The sequence below is a fragment of the Oryza sativa genome, chromosome 1 (genome assembly GCF_034140825.1).
Source record: "Oryza sativa Japonica Group chromosome 1, ASM3414082v1".
In the NCBI taxonomy this organism is placed as follows: Eukaryota; Viridiplantae; Streptophyta; class Magnoliopsida; order Poales; family Poaceae; genus Oryza; species Oryza sativa.
This window is the reverse complement of record NC_089035.1, coordinates 31605291-31624809: the sequence shown is the minus strand read 5'-3', so window position 1 is coordinate 31624809 and position 19519 is coordinate 31605291. Positions and strand designations below refer to the sequence as shown.

The following is a 19519-nucleotide window of genomic DNA, read 5'->3' as shown; positions in this document are numbered from 1 at the left end:
GGAGCTACTGTGTTCTCTAAGATAGACCTTCGGTCAGGCTATCACCAGTTGAGGATCCGCGAAGAGGATATTCCAAAGACAGCATTCATCACTCGGTACGGGTTGTTCGAATGCACAGTTATGTCTTTCGGACTCACTAACGCACCTGCCTTCTTCATGAATTTGATGAACAAGGTGTTTATGGAATTTCTAGACAAGTTTGTCGTGGTTTTCATCGATGACATACTTATCTACTCCAAGTCCGAGGAAGAACATGAGCAGCATCTTCGGCTGGTACTTGAAAAGTTAAAAGAGCACCAGCTATATGCCAAGTTCAGCAAGTGCGACTTCTGGCTTAAGGAAGTTCAGTTTCTCGGTCACATCGTGAATGCTCAAGGAGTAGCTGTGGATCCAGCAAATGTGGAGTCAGTTACCAAATGGACCCCACCAAGGACAGTCACTCAGGTTCGGAGTTTCTTAGGACTTGCGGGTTATTACCGCCGGTTCATTGAGAACTTCTCTAAAATTGCTAAGCCAATGACACAGCTATTGAAGAAGGAAGAAAAGTTTATCTGGTCTGCTGAATGCAATAGGAGTTTTGAAGAACTCAAACGACGGTTGGTGTCTGCACCAGTCTTAATCCTGCCTGATCAGACGAAAGATTTCCAGGTCTATTGTGATGCATCTCGCCAGGGGCTAGGATGTGTGTTGATGCAGGATGGCAAAGTGGTTTCTTATGCTTCACGGCAGTTGCGTCCTCATGAAGGCAACTACCCGACGCATGATCTGGAATTGGCCGCAGTCGTTCATGCTTTAAAGATCTGGCGGCACTATCTCATCGGTAACCGTTGTGAGGTATATACAGATCACAAAAGTCTAAAGTACATCTTCACCCAACCTGATCTGAATCTCCGACAACGACGATGGTTGGAGCTAATCAAAGATTATGATATGGGAATACACTATCATCCCGGCAAGGCTAATGTGGTAGCAGATGCCTTGAGCAGGAAGAGTTACTGCAACGTCGCATGGGTAGAGGAACTATGCTGTGAGGTTCAACATGATTTGGAACGTTTGAACCTTGGTATAGTTGAGCACGGATTCGTGGCTGCCCTAGAGGCACAGCCCACACTGGTGGAGCAGGTTCGCATAGCTCAAGCAAGTGATCCTGAAATAGCAGAGCTCAAAAAGAACATGAGGGTCGGAAAAGCCCGAGGTTTTGTTGAGGATGAACAAGGAACAATCTGGATGGGAGAAAGATTGTGTGTACCCGAAAACAAGGAATTAAAAGACCTGATACTAACCGAGGCTCATCAAACTCAATATTCCATTCATCCCGGTAGTACTAAGATGTACCAAGACCTTAAAGAAAAGTTCTGGTGGGTCAGCATGAGAAGGGAAATAGCTGAGTTCGTAGCACTCTGTGACGTCTGTCAACGAGTAAAGGCAGAACACCAAAGGCCAGCAGGTTTGCTACAGCCACTTCAGATTCCAGAATGGAAGTGGGAAGAAATCGGAATGGATTTCATCACCGGTTTGCCCAGAACGTCATCGGGGCATGATTCTATTTGGGTAGTCGTTGACCGACTCACCAAAGTGGCTCACTTCATTCCGGTGCACACTACCTACTCAGGGAAGAAATTAGCAGAACTCTATCTGGCAAGAATTATGTGTTTACATGGTGTACCTAAGAAGATCGTGTCTGATCGAGGAAGCCAATTCACTTCAAAGTTCTGGCAGAAATTACAAGAAGAATTGGGAACCCGGTTGAATTTCAGCACCGCTTACCATCCACAAACAGATGGCCAGACCGAGCGAGTCAATCAAATACTAGAGGATATGTTGAGAGCCTGTGCGCTTGACTTTGGTGGAGCATGGGACAAAAGCTTGCCGTATGCTGAGTTTTCTTACAACAACAGTTACCAAGCTAGTCTACAGATGGCACCGTTTGAAGCACTGTATGGACGGAGGTGTCATACTCCGCTCTTCTGGGATCAGACAGGGGAACGCCAGTTGTTTGGTATAGAAGTTTTAAATGAGGCAGAAGAGAAAGTCAGAGCTGTTAGGGAAAGATTGAGAATCGCGCAATCTCGGCAGAAAAGCTATGCAGACAACCGCCGAAGGGAGCTCGTTTTCCAAGTAGGGGATTATGTGTATCTCCGTGTCACTCCGCTCAGGGGAGTACACCGCTTCCAAACCAAAGGAAAGTTGGCACCACGCTTTGTGGGACCATATCGGATTTTGGAACGCAGGGGTGAAGTTGCTTACCAGCTTGAGCTTCCCTCCAACATGCTTGGCATCCATAATGTGTTCCACGTCTCCCAGTTGAAGAAATGTTTGAGAGTTCCTGAGGAACAGGCAAGTCCGGATCAAATCGAAATCCAGGAAGACTTGACGTATGTGGAGAAGCCAACTCGTATCCTCGAAACCAGCGAGAGAAAGACCAGAAACAAAGTAATAAGATTCTGCAAGGTTCAGTGGAGCCACCACTCAGAGGAAGAGGCCACTTGGGAAAGAGAAGATGAGTTGAAGGCCACCCACCCGCACCTCTTCGCCAGCCCTTCCGAATCTCGGGGTCGAGATTCCGTTTAAGGGGGGTAGGTTTGTCACGCCCTGAAGTTTTCCCCCCTTTGCTTGCTTTAAAAATTGGCTAAATAAATCGTCCGAAGAAATTATCTTAATTAACCTAGAGCTAATTCCCTAATTAATAAATGCACTTAATAATCGGAAATAGCGTGGTGGAATTTTTCTTGAGTTCCCCATGCTCCAATGCATTAACAAGATTTTTAGTGGAATTTTCAGAGCCTTGGAAATAATTTTAACCAATTAAAAATGAGCAAGCGCAATATTTTAATCCCAGGAAAATCCTTTTTCTCTTTTTCTTTTCTTTTCCCTCCTTTTTCTTTGTTGGGCCGTCGGCCCATCCCTCTCCCGCGGCCCCTCCTCCTTGTGGGCCGGCCCAAGCCGCCCCTCCCTCCTCTCTCGGGACGCCGACAGGTGGGCCCCACCTGTCGGTCGTCTCCCACCTCCGGCCGCTGGAGCCGAAGCTCCAACCGCTGCCGCCGAAACCGCCGCGCCGCCGTCTTCTTCGTTCCTCCCGCGTCCACGTCGCGCCTCCACTCCGCGCCCGCACCTCGCGCCCACGTCGCCGCCCTCTCCCCGCATCTCCCGCGCGCGCGCGCCCGCAAGTGGTGGGGGATTTGAAATCCCCAACGCCCTCTCTCTCTCTCCTCCACCTCTCCACGTTGCCGGCCAAATAGGGGCCATCCCCGGCCGTTTCCGCCCCTCCCTCGCCCATAAAAACCCTCCCCTGAGTCCCCTCCCTCGTTTCCCCCATTTGCCGTCCTCTCCCACGCCCCCTACCGCGCCCACGCCGTCACACCCGAGCTCCGCCGCTTGCCGCCGCCTTCGGCCGCGAGCCGCCGCCGCTAGAGTCGCCGCCGCGCCAAACCGCCGCCGCCGTTAGCTTCGCCGCCGCAAGAGCTTTCCCGGCCGCCGCCTCGCGTCGCCGGAATCCCACCGGAGCACCTCTCCCCTCGTGAGCCGGTGAGTTTTTCCCTCCCCTCCATCTCCGGCCGGCAATTCAAGCCGCCGTGGTCGTCGTCTCCTCTCCTAACGCCTCTCCATCTTCTCCTAGGGTGTCGCCGCCGCCCGTCCGTGCCTCCGCATCACCGGTCGCCGCCGCCGCTTTCTTCCTTCGCGCCGGCCGCCGTGCTCGAAGGTGAGGAATCCCCTCTCCTCCTTCCTTTCCTCTCTCTCCCATGAGCGCCGCCGCCCTCCGCGCGTGCGCCATCGTCTTCGGCCGCCGCCGCCGCCTTCGCGCCGGTCGCCGCCGTCTCCCGCACCGCCGGTCACCGCCGGTGACCACGCGTGCCGCCGCCGCCGCCCCATGGCTGGCCGGCCGGCTTGAGCCGTGCCGAGCTGCCAGCCACCCACTCCCTCCCCCTTGAGCCACTGCCCAGTGGGCCCGCTTGCCAGCCGCCCCCTCTCCCTCTCTTAGTGCCGCTGACCAGTGGGGCCCGCCTGTCGGCGCCCGCCCCCCTTCCGCTGACGTCAGCCCTGGGCTTTATTGCGCAATAAATTGATTAAGGACTTTTCTTTATTAGTAAAAACACAGTTTATCTTCTAAAATTCATAAGTAATTCATCCGAGCTCCGTTTAAGTCCATTCAAGTCTCAGTAAATCAAGAAAAATGCAAAGAATCCATTAAAAATAGTTTTGTTTCCTGCTTCAGTAGTCTTATAGCCTGTTTTGCTTGTGTGCTTTGTTTGTCGCGTAGATTTCGGCCGTTTCGTCGATCCGCAGTTCCTCGAAGACGTTGCTGAGGTCTCATCAGTTCGAGAGCAAGGCAAGTCATGCAATACGTTTGATCATATTGTACCCAAATTACAAATATCCCGCATTTCTATTAAATGTTGCATTCTTTTACAATATCATGTGGGATGGGTCCGACTACTCAGCCATTTATTGTTTACCATATGCCATTGATAACCTGGGTATCAAAATGACTAGATGTTGGTTTAGGAAATGCTTAGCCATGCTTAGTTCAACTAGCACACAAATGGGGATCACCTTATTACATAGACTTTGTCTATTGGCATAGCTTTAGATTGGTGCCACCGCAATGGTGTTAGTTAATTAAAATACATTGAATGGTGGGTTGTGAGTGCATGGTTTTGCTGGTCGCACCCATGGCAATTAAGGACCGGTTCACGGGAAACCCTGGGAGACTTACCGTGCTTACCACAAGCGGGAGTGGGTAACTGCTTGATCTGAAGTATAGCTCGACCCTTTCCTAGGCACCGGTGGCGAGGGTGGGCGTGATGGAGTTGGGTCGGCCGGGGTGTCCGGTTGTCCAGCTGCCGGATTCACCGCGGCGCAAGAGGGGACCGCCCACTGCCTTTTGAGGGGTGGGGGTGAAACCTTAGCGTGGTGTGGATGGTTAGGGGAGGGTTATGTGGAGGGTCTTGTCACGATTTCCCCCTTTGCAGTATCATGGTGATGCTTCGGGGCATGGCGACATGTGTGGAATCGTGTCTTGTGGGTACAGTTGTACACCTCTGGCCAGAGTAAAACTATTCGAATAGCCGTGCCCGCGGTTATGGGCGATCCACCAGATTCACCGTGATTAGTCTCACCCCTAGTTTAGCTTAATGAACTGGTGTAGTTCAGGTGGTTGGTTGGGCCTGTTGCAACATGGTGTAGCGTTGGACAGTGATTGGTTAATATTGATTAATTACTACAACTGTTTTACTGCTTTCAACTACTGCTTTTAAATGCTAGCTTTATGCAAAAGAACCTCTAGCCTCCTGTGGTTATATCCTGCATCATACCTCCTCTTCCGGTATGACTTGCTGAGTACAGTGGGTAGTACTCAGTCTTGCTCTCTTTTCCCCCACACCAGAGTTGAAGTTCTTCTCAGTTGGAGCCGTCTCAGAGAGGTTGGTTTCGTTGCTGCCGTCAAGGTTTGCCTGTGGAGTGGAGTCGCCCGCTGCTGAAGTCAAGCTTCCCGGTTTAGCTCGCTTTTATCTTTTCCGCTGCATTTGTAATCTTTTCTATTTTTGTAAGGCGTGGATCTGTATGTCAACAATTGTCGTTTGTGTACCCTGGCTGGTCCTGGACAGGGATTTAATGCACATTCAGCTTAGAAATTCTGGCTCGAGAATTTCTGGGCGTGACACGTCGCGCCCGCTCCGCCCCGGCCGCCACGCACGCTGCCCACCGCCGGCCTCCCTCACCGAAGAAGAGCAGAGAGAAGTGAGAAGAAAAGAAGAGGAGAAGAAAAGAGGAGAGGACGGCTGACATGTGGGCCCCACATATTTTTTAAATTTTTCTTTGCTGACTAGGATGCCACATCAGCGAAACCACCCATATATGTGTTAACAACCAAATTTGGTAATATCGGCATCGGGAAAGAAGATTAGATCGAAGCAAAGTCGGAGGCGGAGATCGGGTTCGGAAACAGAGCAGGAATCGGCTAGAGTCCAGATCAGCTACGATTAGGATCGGCTGGGTCTGAGTCGGACTAGGTAAGCTGATGCAGCCGATTCCGGCAATGCGACTTGATGTATGATATCGGGTTGAGTTGAGGCACTTCAAGGTGATTGCCGCACATGGATAGAGTCCTGAGAAGGCAATTGTATCTATTAATTAGGATGTTTTATGTAATTTCTTTAGAGATACGCTTGGGCAAAAGTCTACCGTAAAGACTTATGGTATCTTAGAGTTTGTTAGAGATATTAGTCGTGTCCGTTATGGACATATATTGTAATTCTCGGGTATAAATAGACCCGAGCCCTATGTAACTTTTAACACACACGTTCAATACAATTTCGGCACATCGCCACTCTTTTTGCTTTAGTTTTGTTTCGACGAGTTCTTACTTTCGGGTTGAGCTGCATCGGTTTCAATCTTCAACAAGAGGTAAAACTTATTATGACGGCTTGTATTCTCGGGATTAGGGCTTCCATCTTTATGACACTCTAATCTTGTTTATGTAATTCGTTGAGTTATCACATATCTTACATAATCTCTGGCAATATTGTTATCTAACCTACAATCGGCTAACATTTGTTAGTAGAGGGCAGCCGATTAGGTTAGATTTCGACGTTAGTTTAGATTATATAAGATATCTACCACTCTATGAAACTTCTAGTGGCTTGATTGTCTAGATATTGTTCTTCTTTTCATACTTAATGCTGCATAAGTTTAGTTTGATCTATTAAGTCGTGCTTAGAATATTAATCTCTAGCCTGCCTTTTGGTTGCCGATTAAGGTAGCATCGGAGTTTCAGCCGATCTTATCTGATTTAACTATATTTGCTCCATATGCTTCATTGACATGTTAAATCCGCCCTTTATGTCAAGATATTGCTGTATCTAAGTATATTAAGCCTTTGTTTGATACATTATTCCTGTTTTAATATCCTGATATAGAGTAGCATCGGAGTATTAGCCGATACATGCCAGATCTATCTGATTGGCTATGCTATAAACATATATAATCATGTTATTAATATATATTTCGATCTAAGTGATTTATACTGTCTCGGCATGGCGACCGATCTATCCCAATCACTTGATTTAAGTATATATCGATTTAAGGAGTATATGTTGTTAATATCTACAGCCGATCGAGTAGATTTAGTTCCTTCTTATTTATTCATGAATGACGATCGATTCACATATGACATCGGCCCAAAGATAAATGATATGTCATCGGCACCTAGCCGATCGATTATCATTTATAGATTTAACCACGGTTTCTTTACTCCTATTTCTTGTTGATTACATGATCAAATCGACTGGCACGCTCATACATTCGAATGCGAGCTTTGGACCTGCACCGGAGTTAAGCAGATCTCCCAGGCCTCGTGTTTTCTGTCAACAATATGCTGCCATGGGACCTCTTTTGAACGGTTTGAGTGAGTTTAGGGGTACACATTAATTTCTGGTTTTGTGGTTAAAGGACCTCAGAAAATCTCGCTGTCAAGTTGAGAGACCTCCGGTGAACTTATTCCTAACCCAAACGATATAGCCAATTATCCAAGATCAAGGGCCCAATTACTCGTAACTGGACTTAATGGCCCAGGCCGGGCTGCAAATGCAAAGCCTAATAGTGGTGAAACAAGGAGAGGAGAGCGTTTTGGGTTCAGGCCCGCGAAGCAGCAGGTATCTGCCGTGAGCATATGGCAGCGGAGGGATCAGAGCTTGGCTCCCCACCGGCGGCGGCGGCGCCGCCTCCCAAGCGTCGGAAGATCGAGCCGTCGCGGAGGTACCGATTCTATCTTGTTCACGGCTTCTTGCGAGCCTTTTATAATTAGGTTTGATCTGGTGATTCCTGCTTCGAACCATCCCCATCCAATTAGGTGGATATATTACATTATTACGCCTGATTTCTAGCGATTGCGCTGCGCCATCTTTCTAGTTTCGAGCAGATTGGAAAGGGAGGTGTGGATGTTGGTTAGCGGGGTGGGGCGATCCAGTGGTGGGGGATGACTACAAGTGTAGGGTTCTTTTAGGCAAGATTCCGGACTAGGTGATCTTGTGAGCATCTCTATACGTTAGGTTTTGGTGTTCTTATAAAGGGGCTTTGGAATGTGGCGTTGTGCGTTTATCTATATTTCGGCAAAAGCCTCGATATTCCCACGGAACCTTGTTGATTGAGGCGAATCTCTCGAGGCCTTTTGCATTTCTGCCCTAGACAGATAATTTTCAGCCAATATTCTGGTCTTGTCCTGCAATGACATCAACCGGAACTCAATTGGGGACTGGATAATTGGACAGACATGAGGAATACCAACTCATCAATTTCATTTTCTAAGGAATTCTTTCTGCCGTAACACTCATGGTTCAGGCACGGTGAACGCTGATCCTGAAGAATCTACTATGTTGTGCGCATACTGCAGAATGGAAAATTTCTGCCTTGCTTCCCCCGAATGAATCATTATCCTGTTGGTCCAGTTCTAACCATATGGACTGCAGAGTACAGAATGCATTGTTTCACATAAAGAGAAAGACCAAACCTATTCAATTTTGTGTTTGATACTTGATAGATCCTTTGCAGATAGTTTCGATAGGCTTGTGCTTTGCCATTTGTTGTTTGCAGCATTAAAACCATCAATCAAAATTAGCTACACTGTCCGCTAACTTTACATTGGTGTCTACATCGGATTGTTAGTGTTAGGTTTTGTGGCATTAATTGACAGCCTGAATGGGCTAGAAGGACATATTTGCCTGAGTTGTGAATAACACCAGCAATTTACTGGCTGATAATTTGCAGTTACAGTAACAAGCACAACGTATTTCATTTTCCTATTAAAAACAGGATATTCTACTCTAAATGATTCTTTTTCTTGAACCACGTTTTTCTGATTAGTACTATATAATTTGGCTCAAACTATTTTTTGCTAATCAATAATTTACCCTGTGATTCGAAACACAGGGACAGACCTTCTCAAGTTGCTCTGGACAGGGACAAGGACAAGGTGGCAGCATCATCCAGTTCATTGGTATGCCCTGACATGTCAATTTGCAATTGATGCCTTCTCACCTGTTCTTGATTTTCTCTAACATACTTTCTTGACGTGAACTCTGCTTTTGCAGGTTTCAGGTACACCACCGTTGAGAGTGGATCTCAACAAAGTTAGAGAGGCAAAGAGATATGCTGTCTTTCAAGCACAGCATGAGGGGTGCCTTGGAAGCTATAAAAGTTTTGATTCCTCGTTTGGTAATTATCTTGTCCCCGTCATCCCAAGCAATGACTTCTTTGTGCAAATTACAAATAAATGATTGGCAATAAACAAAGTGCAATTCTACGCCGTGAATCATGAGGATGTAGTTTCTGTTCTGTCATGTTATATGTGGAAATTGTGGTACTAATATTTCAAACTAATTCTAACCAACCAGATAACAGTTGAAAGTTCAGAAAACCAAACTGCATGCTTTCTTTTACTTGTTGTAAATACCAAAACCTTCTAATTTCTTAGTAAAAGGAACTATCTAGATTGGTGAAAACTGAAAAGGGTTTGTATTGTGGAAGCATTTCTTAGTGTATATCTGGACCTTTCCCTATCTTTCTTTTATTTTTGGGTGGGAATTTTATCAGCTTCATATCCTTCCAATCCCATGCCTCCAATGGAATGTATATCTGGACGGCAATCATTTTATTCTTGTACTCTTCCATGGCCTAAACACCTTCTCAATTATTGATGGGGCTCTTTCTGACATTAGTTCTCTCCTCTGGCCCTCTAGGCTCCCAGCAAATCAAATATCTGTAGTACTGAAGAATTTTGGCAACCAAGTATATCCATGCGTGCAATGCCCCCGGTGATACCGTACTGATTATTTGTCGGTCAACTAACTTGTTGAAGCGCTAGCAGTTAAGGTGTCCAAGCTGTACTAACATGCTTACTTCTCATATACTATCTAGCAGTTAAGGCTTAGCTTTCACTGCACTCGTTTTCCACAAATAATCTCCATCGTTACATTATAAAACTCAAGCTTATCTGATTAAAAGATATGATCAGCAAACCAGTTGAGCCTATGACTAATGGCTTTAGGGCCTATATCACGTTTTGCGTGAGAGTGATTGTGCGAAAGCTGTTTCTGACATTGACTAATCAAATCGTGGAAGGTACCCATAGATATGCGCCTTTCAACTCTTCGTCCTTGTTAGCTTATCGACAGTAACCAAAATTTTAATCTTCACACTTAATTTTAGAGTTATTTAATCGTAACACATTTCGATATTTTTAAGTATTAACTTTTAAACCACTAAGAACATAGATATAGTGTTTTACCTGTAATTTATCTAAAACTGTTTTTCGTTGCTTTGTTCACTGCTTTTTGTTGCCTTTGTTGTTAAATATAATAATTTTTAACTATAAATTTAGATATATATTTGTTTAGATTCGTAATTAAAAGTTGTTATATTATAGGATGGGGATAGATGTTTTATTAGCAGTAGCTAAAACGATCGTGAGTTTTGGGTGTGCGGCGACCCATCCGAGCGTCGGCCACGACGATACGTAGTGGGCCGGATGGATGGATCGCTCGCTCGCTACAGTCGTGAATTATCGACGCCCACGCCCAAGCGCGAGGGAAGATATGTGCTCAGAGTCGCTGAGCACGCATCTCCAGGCAGCCGGCCGTTGCTTCATCGACACGTATACTTCTGAGCTCATGGTCACGTCATCGGTACTGCAGGTGGGCCCCAACGTGCACGTGACCCCCGTATCATAATCACGTCCTGCCACCCTTTTAACTAATCACTCCCAGCCTTTTGCTGATCGGTGGGCCTAGTTGCCCGAGTTCTGACAAAGTAATCAGTTGGACATTTGGAACTGATTACTCCTACTACTCTAGTGAAAATTAGGGAATTTGACGGGAACACCCTTCTTGGCTCTCCTAAATGCACGGCCGGCAGGTGCCATCTGCTGGTCCCTGGCTGTCATGCTCGTTCGTTCGTTAATCTTGTGAAGCTTTTGATACATAAACCCCTCACGAAATCTCCATATTACAGGCAGCAGCACGCAGAGCCACGAAACGAATCCAGACAAAGCCCGCGTTGGGGCATCTGCAATCTGAGCCCTACGGTTACAGAAAGGACAAATCAGGGCCGTTCATACGTAAGGGCATATCCGTAAATAACGTCAAACTCGAGGGCGATTTATTCGCGAGCAAAAACGCCCAACTCGTGGCTCTCGTCCCATTCCCACGCTTGCGCAAGCGGAAGAAAAGAGTAGAGGAGAGAGACTGAGGGAGGGAGGCAGGAGGAAGGAGGAGGAGGAGGACGCTGCAGTGGTGGGTGGCGTAGCTCCCGATCCGGGAAGCCGACCCGGTCTGGGGGATTTGCTCCTGGCGCGCGCTCGATCGAGAGGGAGGCCAGGGTTGGGTTGGGGGGAGCGTGAAGAAGCGCGCGCGCGGCTATGGGGAAGGGGACGGTAGTGGGGACGGCGGTGGTGGTGTGCGCTGCAGCGGCCGCGGCGGTTGGGGTGGCGGTGGTGGTGTCGCGGAGGAGGAGGAGCAAGCGGGAGGCGGAGGAGGAGCGGCGGAGGAGGGCCGCCGCTGTGATCGAGGAGGTGGAGCAGAGGTTCTCGACGCCCACGGCGCTGCTGCGCGGCATCGCGGACGCCATGGTGGAGGAGATGGAGCGCGGCCTCCGCGCCGACCCTCACGCCCCGCTCAAGATGCTCATCAGCTACGTCGACAACCTCCCCACCGGGTAGGCCTCCCTCCGCTCCGCTTGTGCGATTTTTATGATTTCTGGGGTGTACGTGACACGAGAAAGCTTGGGAATAGTTGTTACTGTGTTCGCGAGGGGTGTTTCTCTTCGGGGGCGAATCGGTTGGAAATCCCTAGCGGCTTAGCGCTTGCTTAGGTTCGGATTTGGCATAAATGTGGCATTGATCTTCGGTTGTTGAGATGGAGGTGCGACATATTGATATCAAGAGCACTGTGCCTTGACACGGCCTTTTAGCTCTTTTCTTATTGATCACGGAAGAATGATGAGACCTATTCGTTTCCTATGGAATTTTGATCTACTGAGTGGAGGTTTCTCACGGTGGTAGCAGAAAGTGGCCACCAGGATAGACTTGACATAATTTTTTTTTCGCAGTGAAGACTCCAGACAGAATTATAAAATGAACAATTAGGTTCCGGTCACTTTTGACAACTATATATATCTGTGTGTCCATTTTGTAATTTGTGCCTTCATGCTGGGCTTACGATCAGTCGATCACAGAACAATCGTTCTTTTTTTTGTACCATGTGAATTTTGTAGGAAATGTCATGAAAGGTTTATGAATAAGTTTAGAGAAAGAAATGGTCAAGGACTCGAGGCTTAAAAGTTTCAGTGAGTTTGACAGTTTATTATATGTATCCATAGGCGTATGGAAAATGAAAAATGTTGAGCCTATCACTTCATGAAATCTTCTTTTATGCTTCCTCTGATTTGCATGCCACTTGTGCAGGGATGAGCACGGACTGTTCTATGCTCTCGATCTTGGGGGCACCAATTTCCGTGTTATACGTGTTCAGCTTGGAGGAAGGGAAAAGCGTGTTGTTAGTCAACAGTACGAAGAGGTTGCCATTCCACCTCACCTGATGGTTGGGACTTCTATGGTCAGTGGCTTATTCCTTTCAACTGTTATGTTTCAATTCTCCTGTGTTTGCACAATTTCTTTCATGGTTACTCAAATTTCAGAAATATGAGTACAGGAACTGTTTGACTTCATTGCGGCTGAGTTGGAAAGTTTTGTCAAGACCGAGGGAGAGGATTTCCACTTGCCAGAGGGCAGGCAGAGAGAGTTAGGCTTCACCTTTTCTTTCCCAGTGCACCAAACATCAATATCATCAGGCACTCTTATTAAGTGGACAAAGGGATTTTCCATCAATGGCACGGTAAAATTCGAATGGCCTTAGTATAAATTTCATGGCTAAATGATCTAGGAATTATTTATTACCTTGACGATCAGTCTTGATTAGAAACCACGTTGTGTCAGCAAACGAATTCTCACTAGCTGTGTCACTTTTGACTTTTGGGTTCCCTGCATTGACCAAGTGACCAGCCGTTGCCCTTCATTTTCCTTTCAGAATATTTGGACTGATGTTTGGTTATCCATAAATTAACATGTTTGGTAAAGTTATTCTTAGATGTGATATAAACGGGACATGGTGGCATATGTCCCCATTTATCCAATTCACAAGTATCTTATAATTGCTTCTAAATCCTGCGGCGATTGTGAATGCAGATGTTACAATTAGAGCTGTGTTTGCTATACAACACTTGTAACCATAAAAAAATGTATTTGCTTATCCTGCACTTCTTAAATTTGAACCTCCAAGAATGAAGCACTCTAGTCATATTTCTGTTTCCTACTTTTAATGTGGCAATTTCTAGCCTCTCAAGACAAATGTGGCATCAACACTGCAATATCTTTTTTAATTTTATAATGTTATGCCCATAATTTTGATGTATAGACTAATGATTTCTGTGAACTCAGGTGGGGGAAGATGTTGTGGCTGAATTGAGCAGGGCTATGGAAAGGCAAGGGCTTGATATGAAAGTTACAGCTCTTGTAAGTAAATTCTTGGTTCATGACTCTGTTAAAATTATTTATCATCTGAAACTTTCCCATGCCTGCTACTGCTATATGCTGATGGGTAAATACATTGGCATTCCTATGAAAATGCTGACTTTGGAGTTTTTCAATGTTCTATGAGTTTGGATGTTTACTAGTATATCACCAGACTGTGTCATGTAAATTGACAACTAATATTTTGCCCAGGTTAATGACACTGTAGGCACATTGGCTGGCGGAAGATATGTTGATAATGACGTTGCTGCTGCTGTAATATTAGGCACTGGCACAAACGCAGCCTACGTGGAGCATGCAAATGCAATTCCAAAATGGACTGGATTACTACCTAGATCAGGAAATATGGTTAGTGACTGATTTCGTTATACTTGTAGCATTAAATGTCTTTGAACCTTGTATAAATGTATGTATCCACTTCAACTTCTGCACTGGATGATTGTCACATCAATTAATATTATAACATTTGGATCTTTGGTATGATGAAGGTGATTAACATGGAATGGGGAAACTTCAAGTCAGAAAGGCTTCCTCGTTCAGATTACGATAATGCCTTGGACTTTGAAAGTTTAAACCCAGGCGAGCAGGTATTGTTTATTTTATCTTTTTATTTTCCAACTATATGTGGGCATGAAAGAATTTCGGTCTTCTTTTCCTCAGATATATGAAAAGATGATTTCCGGCATGTATCTTGGAGAGATTGTGCGCAGAATCTTGCTTAAGCTTGCTCATGATGCTTCCTTGTTTGGAGATGTTGTTCCAACAAAGCTGGAGCAGCGCTTTATACTGAGGTGCACTTCTATGTCCCCTATGTTGATCATCTAAGTATCTAGCTTTTCATATATGCAGCACAGAACTATCAAAATAAGATAAAATTTCAACATAGACTGTATGGTGTGCATTATGCGTTCCTTGATCATGGTAGCACAGAACTATCAAAATAAGATAAATTCATGTAACTATGTAGAAAATTTCTTAACGGAACTCCAATTGTGGTATTGCAGGACGCCGGACATGTCAGCGATGCATCATGATACCTCACATGATCTGAAACACCTGGGAGCTAAGCTGAAGGATATCCTGGGGGTATGATAATACATATCTTGAAAATAGGATACTATCAAATCTAATTTTCAAGAACCATTGATTACTTACGATATGCCTGAACTTATGTTTAGGTCGCTGATACTTCCCTGGAAGCACGATACATCACCCTTCATGTCTGCGACCTCGTTGCAGAGAGAGGTGCACGCTTAGCTGCTGCTGGTATATATGGCATTCTAAAGAAGCTGGGCAGGGACAGAGTGCCAAGTGACGGTAGTCAAAAGCAGAGGACTGTCATTGCTCTGGATGGTGGTCTCTATGAGCATTACAAGAAGTTCAGAACCTGCCTAGAAGCAACGCTTGCAGACCTGCTTGGAGAGGAGGCTGCCTCATCAGTTGTTGTCAAGTTGGCAAACGATGGCTCTGGCATCGGAGCTGCACTTCTTGCAGCATCTCACTCCCAGTATGCTAGCGTCGAGTAGTAACAGGAGCTCATGGGACTGAGCTCCCAGTGTAGCTTGTTTTCCTCCCATTTTCCCCGTTTCTTTCCAATGGGAGTTCGTTTCCCTCCTGCGATTCGCATCTCCTTTTGCTATTCTGCAGTCACATAAACGAGTGCCTGTGCAGCGGGATGTAGCTAGTATGGCGCCAAAGAGTTTGCAGTTATCACATGAACAAGCATTTGCAACTGCAGGGAAGTGAAAACGGGGGCTTGAATGATGCCGTTCTTTTCCTGCAAATTATTTTCCCCCTTTCCCTGTAAGTTTGTATTGTGATGCGATGTCGCAAACCAATCACAGCGGTTTCGCGTGTAGCCTTTTGTCATTCAGATTTCAGAATAAAGAGGGGGACATAATTTCACTTTTCGTATGTCAGTTTGAACTATGTATGTACTCTTACACACTGGTATCAAAGCTCAAATGATCTGATCAGCCGCGAGCAGCTAACAAAATAGTACTAAGAAGTGTACCATCAAGGTAAGGTAATAGAGTATGATCATCTTTTCTAGTACTGTCTAATATGGCGTTTATATTCATGCAGTGCAGTGCTGGCTCATAGACTAACCATTCCCTGCTCACATCAGTGTTTCCTAGTAGGTAAAGGTGCGGCAGTGCTCTGCTCCTTTCTTCAGACAATGGAATCGAAATCGCTCCTCTCGTCAGCGTCGTCGTCTGCTCCTTTGGCCTTCGCGGGCTGTTTCCGGCGGCTGCCTCGTTGCGGCAGCAACAGCGGCGCCACTTCGTACTCCTCCTGCCCGCTCTCCGCCTTGCATTTCTGGTGCGTCTGCTCGGAGCATTTGACCAGGATCTGCAGCACGTCCTTCATGGTTGGCCGTGACGCGGGCGTGGCCCCCGTGCACATCACGCCTAGCCTGAACACCACCTCGATCTCGTCGGAGTAACCCGCGTACCTGATGCACTGATCCGTAGCGTCGGGGATGCTCTCTCCCGATTGATAGTGGTGCCGCGCCCAGTCCGCCAGGGAACCGTGCTCGCCGCCGTCGTTGGCCGCCTTGCCCGTGGTAAGCTCCAGGAGCACCACCCCAAAGCTGTACACGTCCACCTTCTCATCAACCTTTCTCGTGTAACCACACTCTGAAAAGAGAGAGAGAGTAAGTCTCAGTGATAATAATACTCGAATTAATTAACTAGACATGTTCTGTATAGAATACGGCACAAAAGGAGAGTACAAAATTAACAGTGTCAAGCAGAGAGAGATCGTTACCGGGAGCCATGTAGCCGAACGAGCCTGCAACGGCGGACACGGTGTCGGGCGTGCCGGCCTGCGCCAGCATCCTGGCCAGCCCAAAGTCGGCGACCTTAGCCCGGAACTCGGAGTCGAGCAGGATGTTGCTCGTCTTGACGTCGCGGTGGACGATGGGCGGGGTGCACTCGTGGTGCATGTAGTACAGCCCCTGCGCGGCGCCGACGGCCACCCTGAGCCTCGTCGGCCAGTCCAAAGCGGGCGCGCCGCCCCGCGCGGACCGCGCCCTCGCCACAGCGGCCACCACGGGGCGCCCGTCGTTGATGGCGCGGCGCCCGTGGAGCCACCCGTCCAGGCTGCCGTTGTCCATGTAGTCGTACACCAGGAGCTTGGCCTCGTCGCCGGAGACGCAGCAGAGCAGCCTGACGATGTTGTTGTGCCGGACGTTGCCGAGGATGCGCGCCTCCGACTCGAACTCGCGCTCCAGCTTCTCCTCCACCTTCGCGGCGCCCGTCCGTATCTTCTTCACGGCCACGGCGCCGTCGCCGCCGGTGTACCGGTTGGTGTAGGCGACGCGGTACACGCTCCCCGAGCCGCCGCGGCCGACGAGGTTCTCCTCCGTTAGACCCCGGAGTATGGCCGCCTCGCTGAAGCCCAGATCGGTCTGGAAAGGCGTGATCTTCCAGTCCTCGCGCTGCGCCACGCGCTTCCTTCTTCTCCTGATGTCGCGGACGGCGAAGAAGGCCAACGCCACGATGACGAGGAGGAGCGCGGCCCCGGCTACGAGGAGACCGGCGCGGAGCCCTGGCGAGACGCCACCGGAGGAAGCGCTGCCTGGCGATCCGGCGTTGCAGGACCGCACGCCGGCGAGGTAGCTGGAGCCCAGGCCTGAGGTACAGAGGGTGGGGTTGTCAAGGAAGCTGCGGGCGTAGGCACCTATGGCGAACTTGGCCGGCACCTGGCCGCTGAGCTGGTTGGACGAGAGGTTGAGCGAGTTGAGATTCAGACTGGCAAGAGACGACGGTATGCCGCCGGAGAGCCTGTTCGACGACAGGTCAAGTGCGTTGAGCACCGGCATGGCGCCCAGCTCGGCCGGTATCTCGCCGGAGAGCTGGTTCTTGCTCAAATCAAGCTGAGTCAAGACTTTAAGCTTGGAAACGCTCTTCGGGATCCCGCCGGAGAGCTGGTTACCAGACAGGTTTAGTGTCTGCAGCACCGGCATGCCGTTGCCGAGACTCTCCGGGATCTCCCCGGAAAAATTGTTGTTCCCGGCGATGAACTTCTGAAGAGCAGCCGCCGCCGCGGGGATGCTACCACGAAATTGGTTGTTCTCCACGGTTAAGCTCGAAAGGTTGCTGTACATGGTGGAAGGCAGAGTCCCGGTGAGGCCATTATTCTGCAGCTGCACGAATTGGAGCTTTGTCGCCGTCCATAGCGCCTCTGGCACATCGCCGGACAGCTTGTTGTTGGGGAGAAACAGGGTCTGGAGCGTGGTGCAGCCGGCGAGCCTCTCCGGGATGGAGCCGTTCAAGAGGTTGTTCGCTGCGGTGAATATGTTGAGCTTGCCGCCGTCACACAGCCCCTCAGGAATCGGGCCGGTGAACTTGTTGAAATCAACCTCAAGATCCCACAAATCCGGTGACTTCTGCCCAAGCTCCGGTGGTAGAACGCCGGTGAGACTATTATTGAATAGGTGTATTTCCTTCAATGCCGGCAACCGACCGATGCTCGCCGGTATCTCACCGGAGAAGTTGTTAAAGTACAGGTGGATGACTTCAAGCTTCTGCAAGAGACCAAAGTCTTGAGGAATCGGTCCACCCAGCTTGGGATTCGCGGACAGGTCGATGAAAACCAAATTCACTGCGGCGAAAGCACCATCGGCGACGACGATGTCGCCGGTGAGCTTGTTCGCAAATAGAAACAGGCACTGCAGCTTCTTCAGGCTCCAGATCCCCGGAGGAATGCTTCCTGTCAAGTTGTTGACCGCCAGGTCGAGCGTCACCAAGTCCGGCATGTCGGCCACATAGGCTGGCATGTCGCCGACGAGCTGACACTTTCTCGCCCAGAGGGTTGTCAGCTTAGTCAGGTTCTTGAACGACTCCGGCAGCTGACCCGGTCCGAGCTTGTTCGTCGAGATCGTCAGCGTCGTAAGGCTCGTCAGGTCGCCGAGCTCTCCCGGGATTGTGCCGGTGAGGTTGTTGTTGTCCAGCATCAGCCACTCCAGCTTCTGCAATCGGGACAACGACTTGGGGATGGTGCCAGTGAAGTAGTTGCCGCTGAGGACTAGAGTTGTCAGGTTCTCCCCGAGGCCGACGCCGATGTCGGCGGGGAGCTCCCCGCCGAGGTAGTTCTGAGACAGGTTGAGGTACCGGAGAGAAACGCAGCGGTACACGCTCGTCGGGAACGTACCGTTGATGTTGTTGTTGTAGAGGTCGAGGTGCACGAGGCTGGAGAGGCCGCCGACGGCGTCCGACACGGGGCCGGACACGTTGGTGTTGGCGAGGGAGAGGTTCGTGACGCGCCCGGCGGTGTCGCATGTGACGTAGGGCCAGGAGCAGTGAGCCGCGGGCGCGGCCGTGTCGTTCCATCCCGCGAGCACGGCCGGGTCGCCCCACGCGCGCTTGATCTGGAGGAGCAGCCGCGCCTCGTTCGCCGCGGGCTGGGCCGCGCCGCGGTGCGGGATGAGGCAGCAAGGCAGCGCGAGCAGCAGGAAGAGGAGGTACACAGGGCCCGGTGCTTTTGCCATGGTTTCCATGGTGTGTTCTGCCCCCGCCGCAAGCCGCTGTGGACGCGGGAAGAAGTGGGGGGAGTTCGGTTTGAGAATGTTAAGCAAATGCGGCGGGAACGAGACCGTTATAAGCTCCTGCGTGCTTGCTTCGAAGCTTCATGTTGCTTACCGGAGCACATGATTGTTTTCTGTGGATTAGTAAGACTTAAGAGTGATTCAGACGGCATGGTTATTCGAGAAGACATCGAGAGTCCAGAATTCAGGAAAGGCCCAACTGGCAGCCTAATCTTTTCGCTTATACTTATACTTATCAGTCAAAATTTAAATTTTCGGTCTTAAATTTGAAGTTAATTTTGGTGTTTTTTATCCATATTTATTTTTCAACCTTTACTTTTAGATCGTTAAGAACATATATATAAAAGTTTTATTCATAAATTATTTTTCGTTTGTAAATATGGGTATGTGAG

At 48.6% G+C, this 19519-nt stretch overlaps 3 protein-coding genes across 3 annotated transcripts; 2 read left to right on the top strand and 1 right to left on the bottom strand.

The window, feature by feature from the left end:
• The first annotated feature begins 7620 nt into the window (after nt 1-7620).
• On the top strand, nt 7621-9414 carry LOC107276483 (uncharacterized). The gene is made up of 3 exons (XM_026020893.2): nt 7621-7752; nt 8923-8989; nt 9084-9414. Exons 1-3 carry the CDS (start codon nt 7667-7669, stop codon nt 9267-9269), a joined length of 339 nt encoding a protein of 112 aa, XP_025876678.1. The 5' UTR covers nt 7621-7666; the 3' UTR covers nt 9270-9414.
• Nucleotides 9415-11181: 1767 nt separating this feature from the next.
• On the top strand, nt 11182-15488 carry LOC4326547 (hexokinase-6-like). The gene is made up of 9 exons (NM_001398030.1): nt 11182-11703; nt 12452-12602; nt 12699-12881; nt 13484-13558; nt 13769-13924; nt 14065-14163; nt 14237-14367; nt 14581-14662; nt 14755-15488. The coding sequence occupies exons 1-9, from the start codon at nt 11408-11410 to the stop codon at nt 15100-15102; spliced, it is 1521 nt and encodes a 506-aa protein (NP_001384959.1). The 5' UTR covers nt 11182-11407; the 3' UTR covers nt 15103-15488.
• LOC4326546 (receptor-like protein kinase HSL1) lies at nt 15346-19151 on the bottom strand. Its single transcript, XM_015762618.3, has 2 exons — nt 16346-19151; nt 15346-16215 (listed from the first exon to the last, which is right to left on the bottom strand). The coding sequence occupies exons 1-2, from the start codon at nt 19077-19079 to the stop codon at nt 15749-15751; spliced, it is 3201 nt and encodes a 1066-aa protein (XP_015618104.1). The 5' UTR covers nt 19080-19151; the 3' UTR covers nt 15346-15748.
• Between the last annotated feature and the right edge of the window lie 368 nt (nt 19152-19519).

Excerpts from the sequence above, each read along its gene's own strand:
- LOC4326546 (XM_015762618.3), bottom strand. The coding sequence starts at position 19,079 with ATGGAAACCATGGCAAAAGCACCGGGCCCTGTGTACCTCCTCTTCCTG. Across the intron at positions 16,216-16,345 it reads GTTCGGCTACATGGCTCCCG|AGTGTGGTTACACGAGAAAG; the intron begins GTAACGATCTCT and ends CTCTCTTTTCAG.
- LOC107276483 (XM_026020893.2), top strand. The coding sequence starts at position 7,667 with ATGGCAGCGGAGGGATCAGAGCTTGGCTCCCCACCGGCGGCGGCGGCG. Across the intron at positions 7,753-8,922 it reads AAGATCGAGCCGTCGCGGAG|GGACAGACCTTCTCAAGTTG; the intron begins GTACCGATTCTA and ends TTCGAAACACAG. Across the intron at positions 8,990-9,083 it reads CAGCATCATCCAGTTCATTG|GTTTCAGGTACACCACCGTT; the intron begins GTATGCCCTGAC and ends CTGCTTTTGCAG.
- LOC4326547 (NM_001398030.1), top strand. The coding sequence starts at position 11,408 with ATGGGGAAGGGGACGGTAGTGGGGACGGCGGTGGTGGTGTGCGCTGCA. Across the intron at positions 13,559-13,768 it reads ATATGAAAGTTACAGCTCTT|GTTAATGACACTGTAGGCAC; the intron begins GTAAGTAAATTC and ends TATTTTGCCCAG. Across the intron at positions 14,663-14,754 it reads AGCTGAAGGATATCCTGGGG|GTCGCTGATACTTCCCTGGA; the intron begins GTATGATAATAC and ends ACTTATGTTTAG.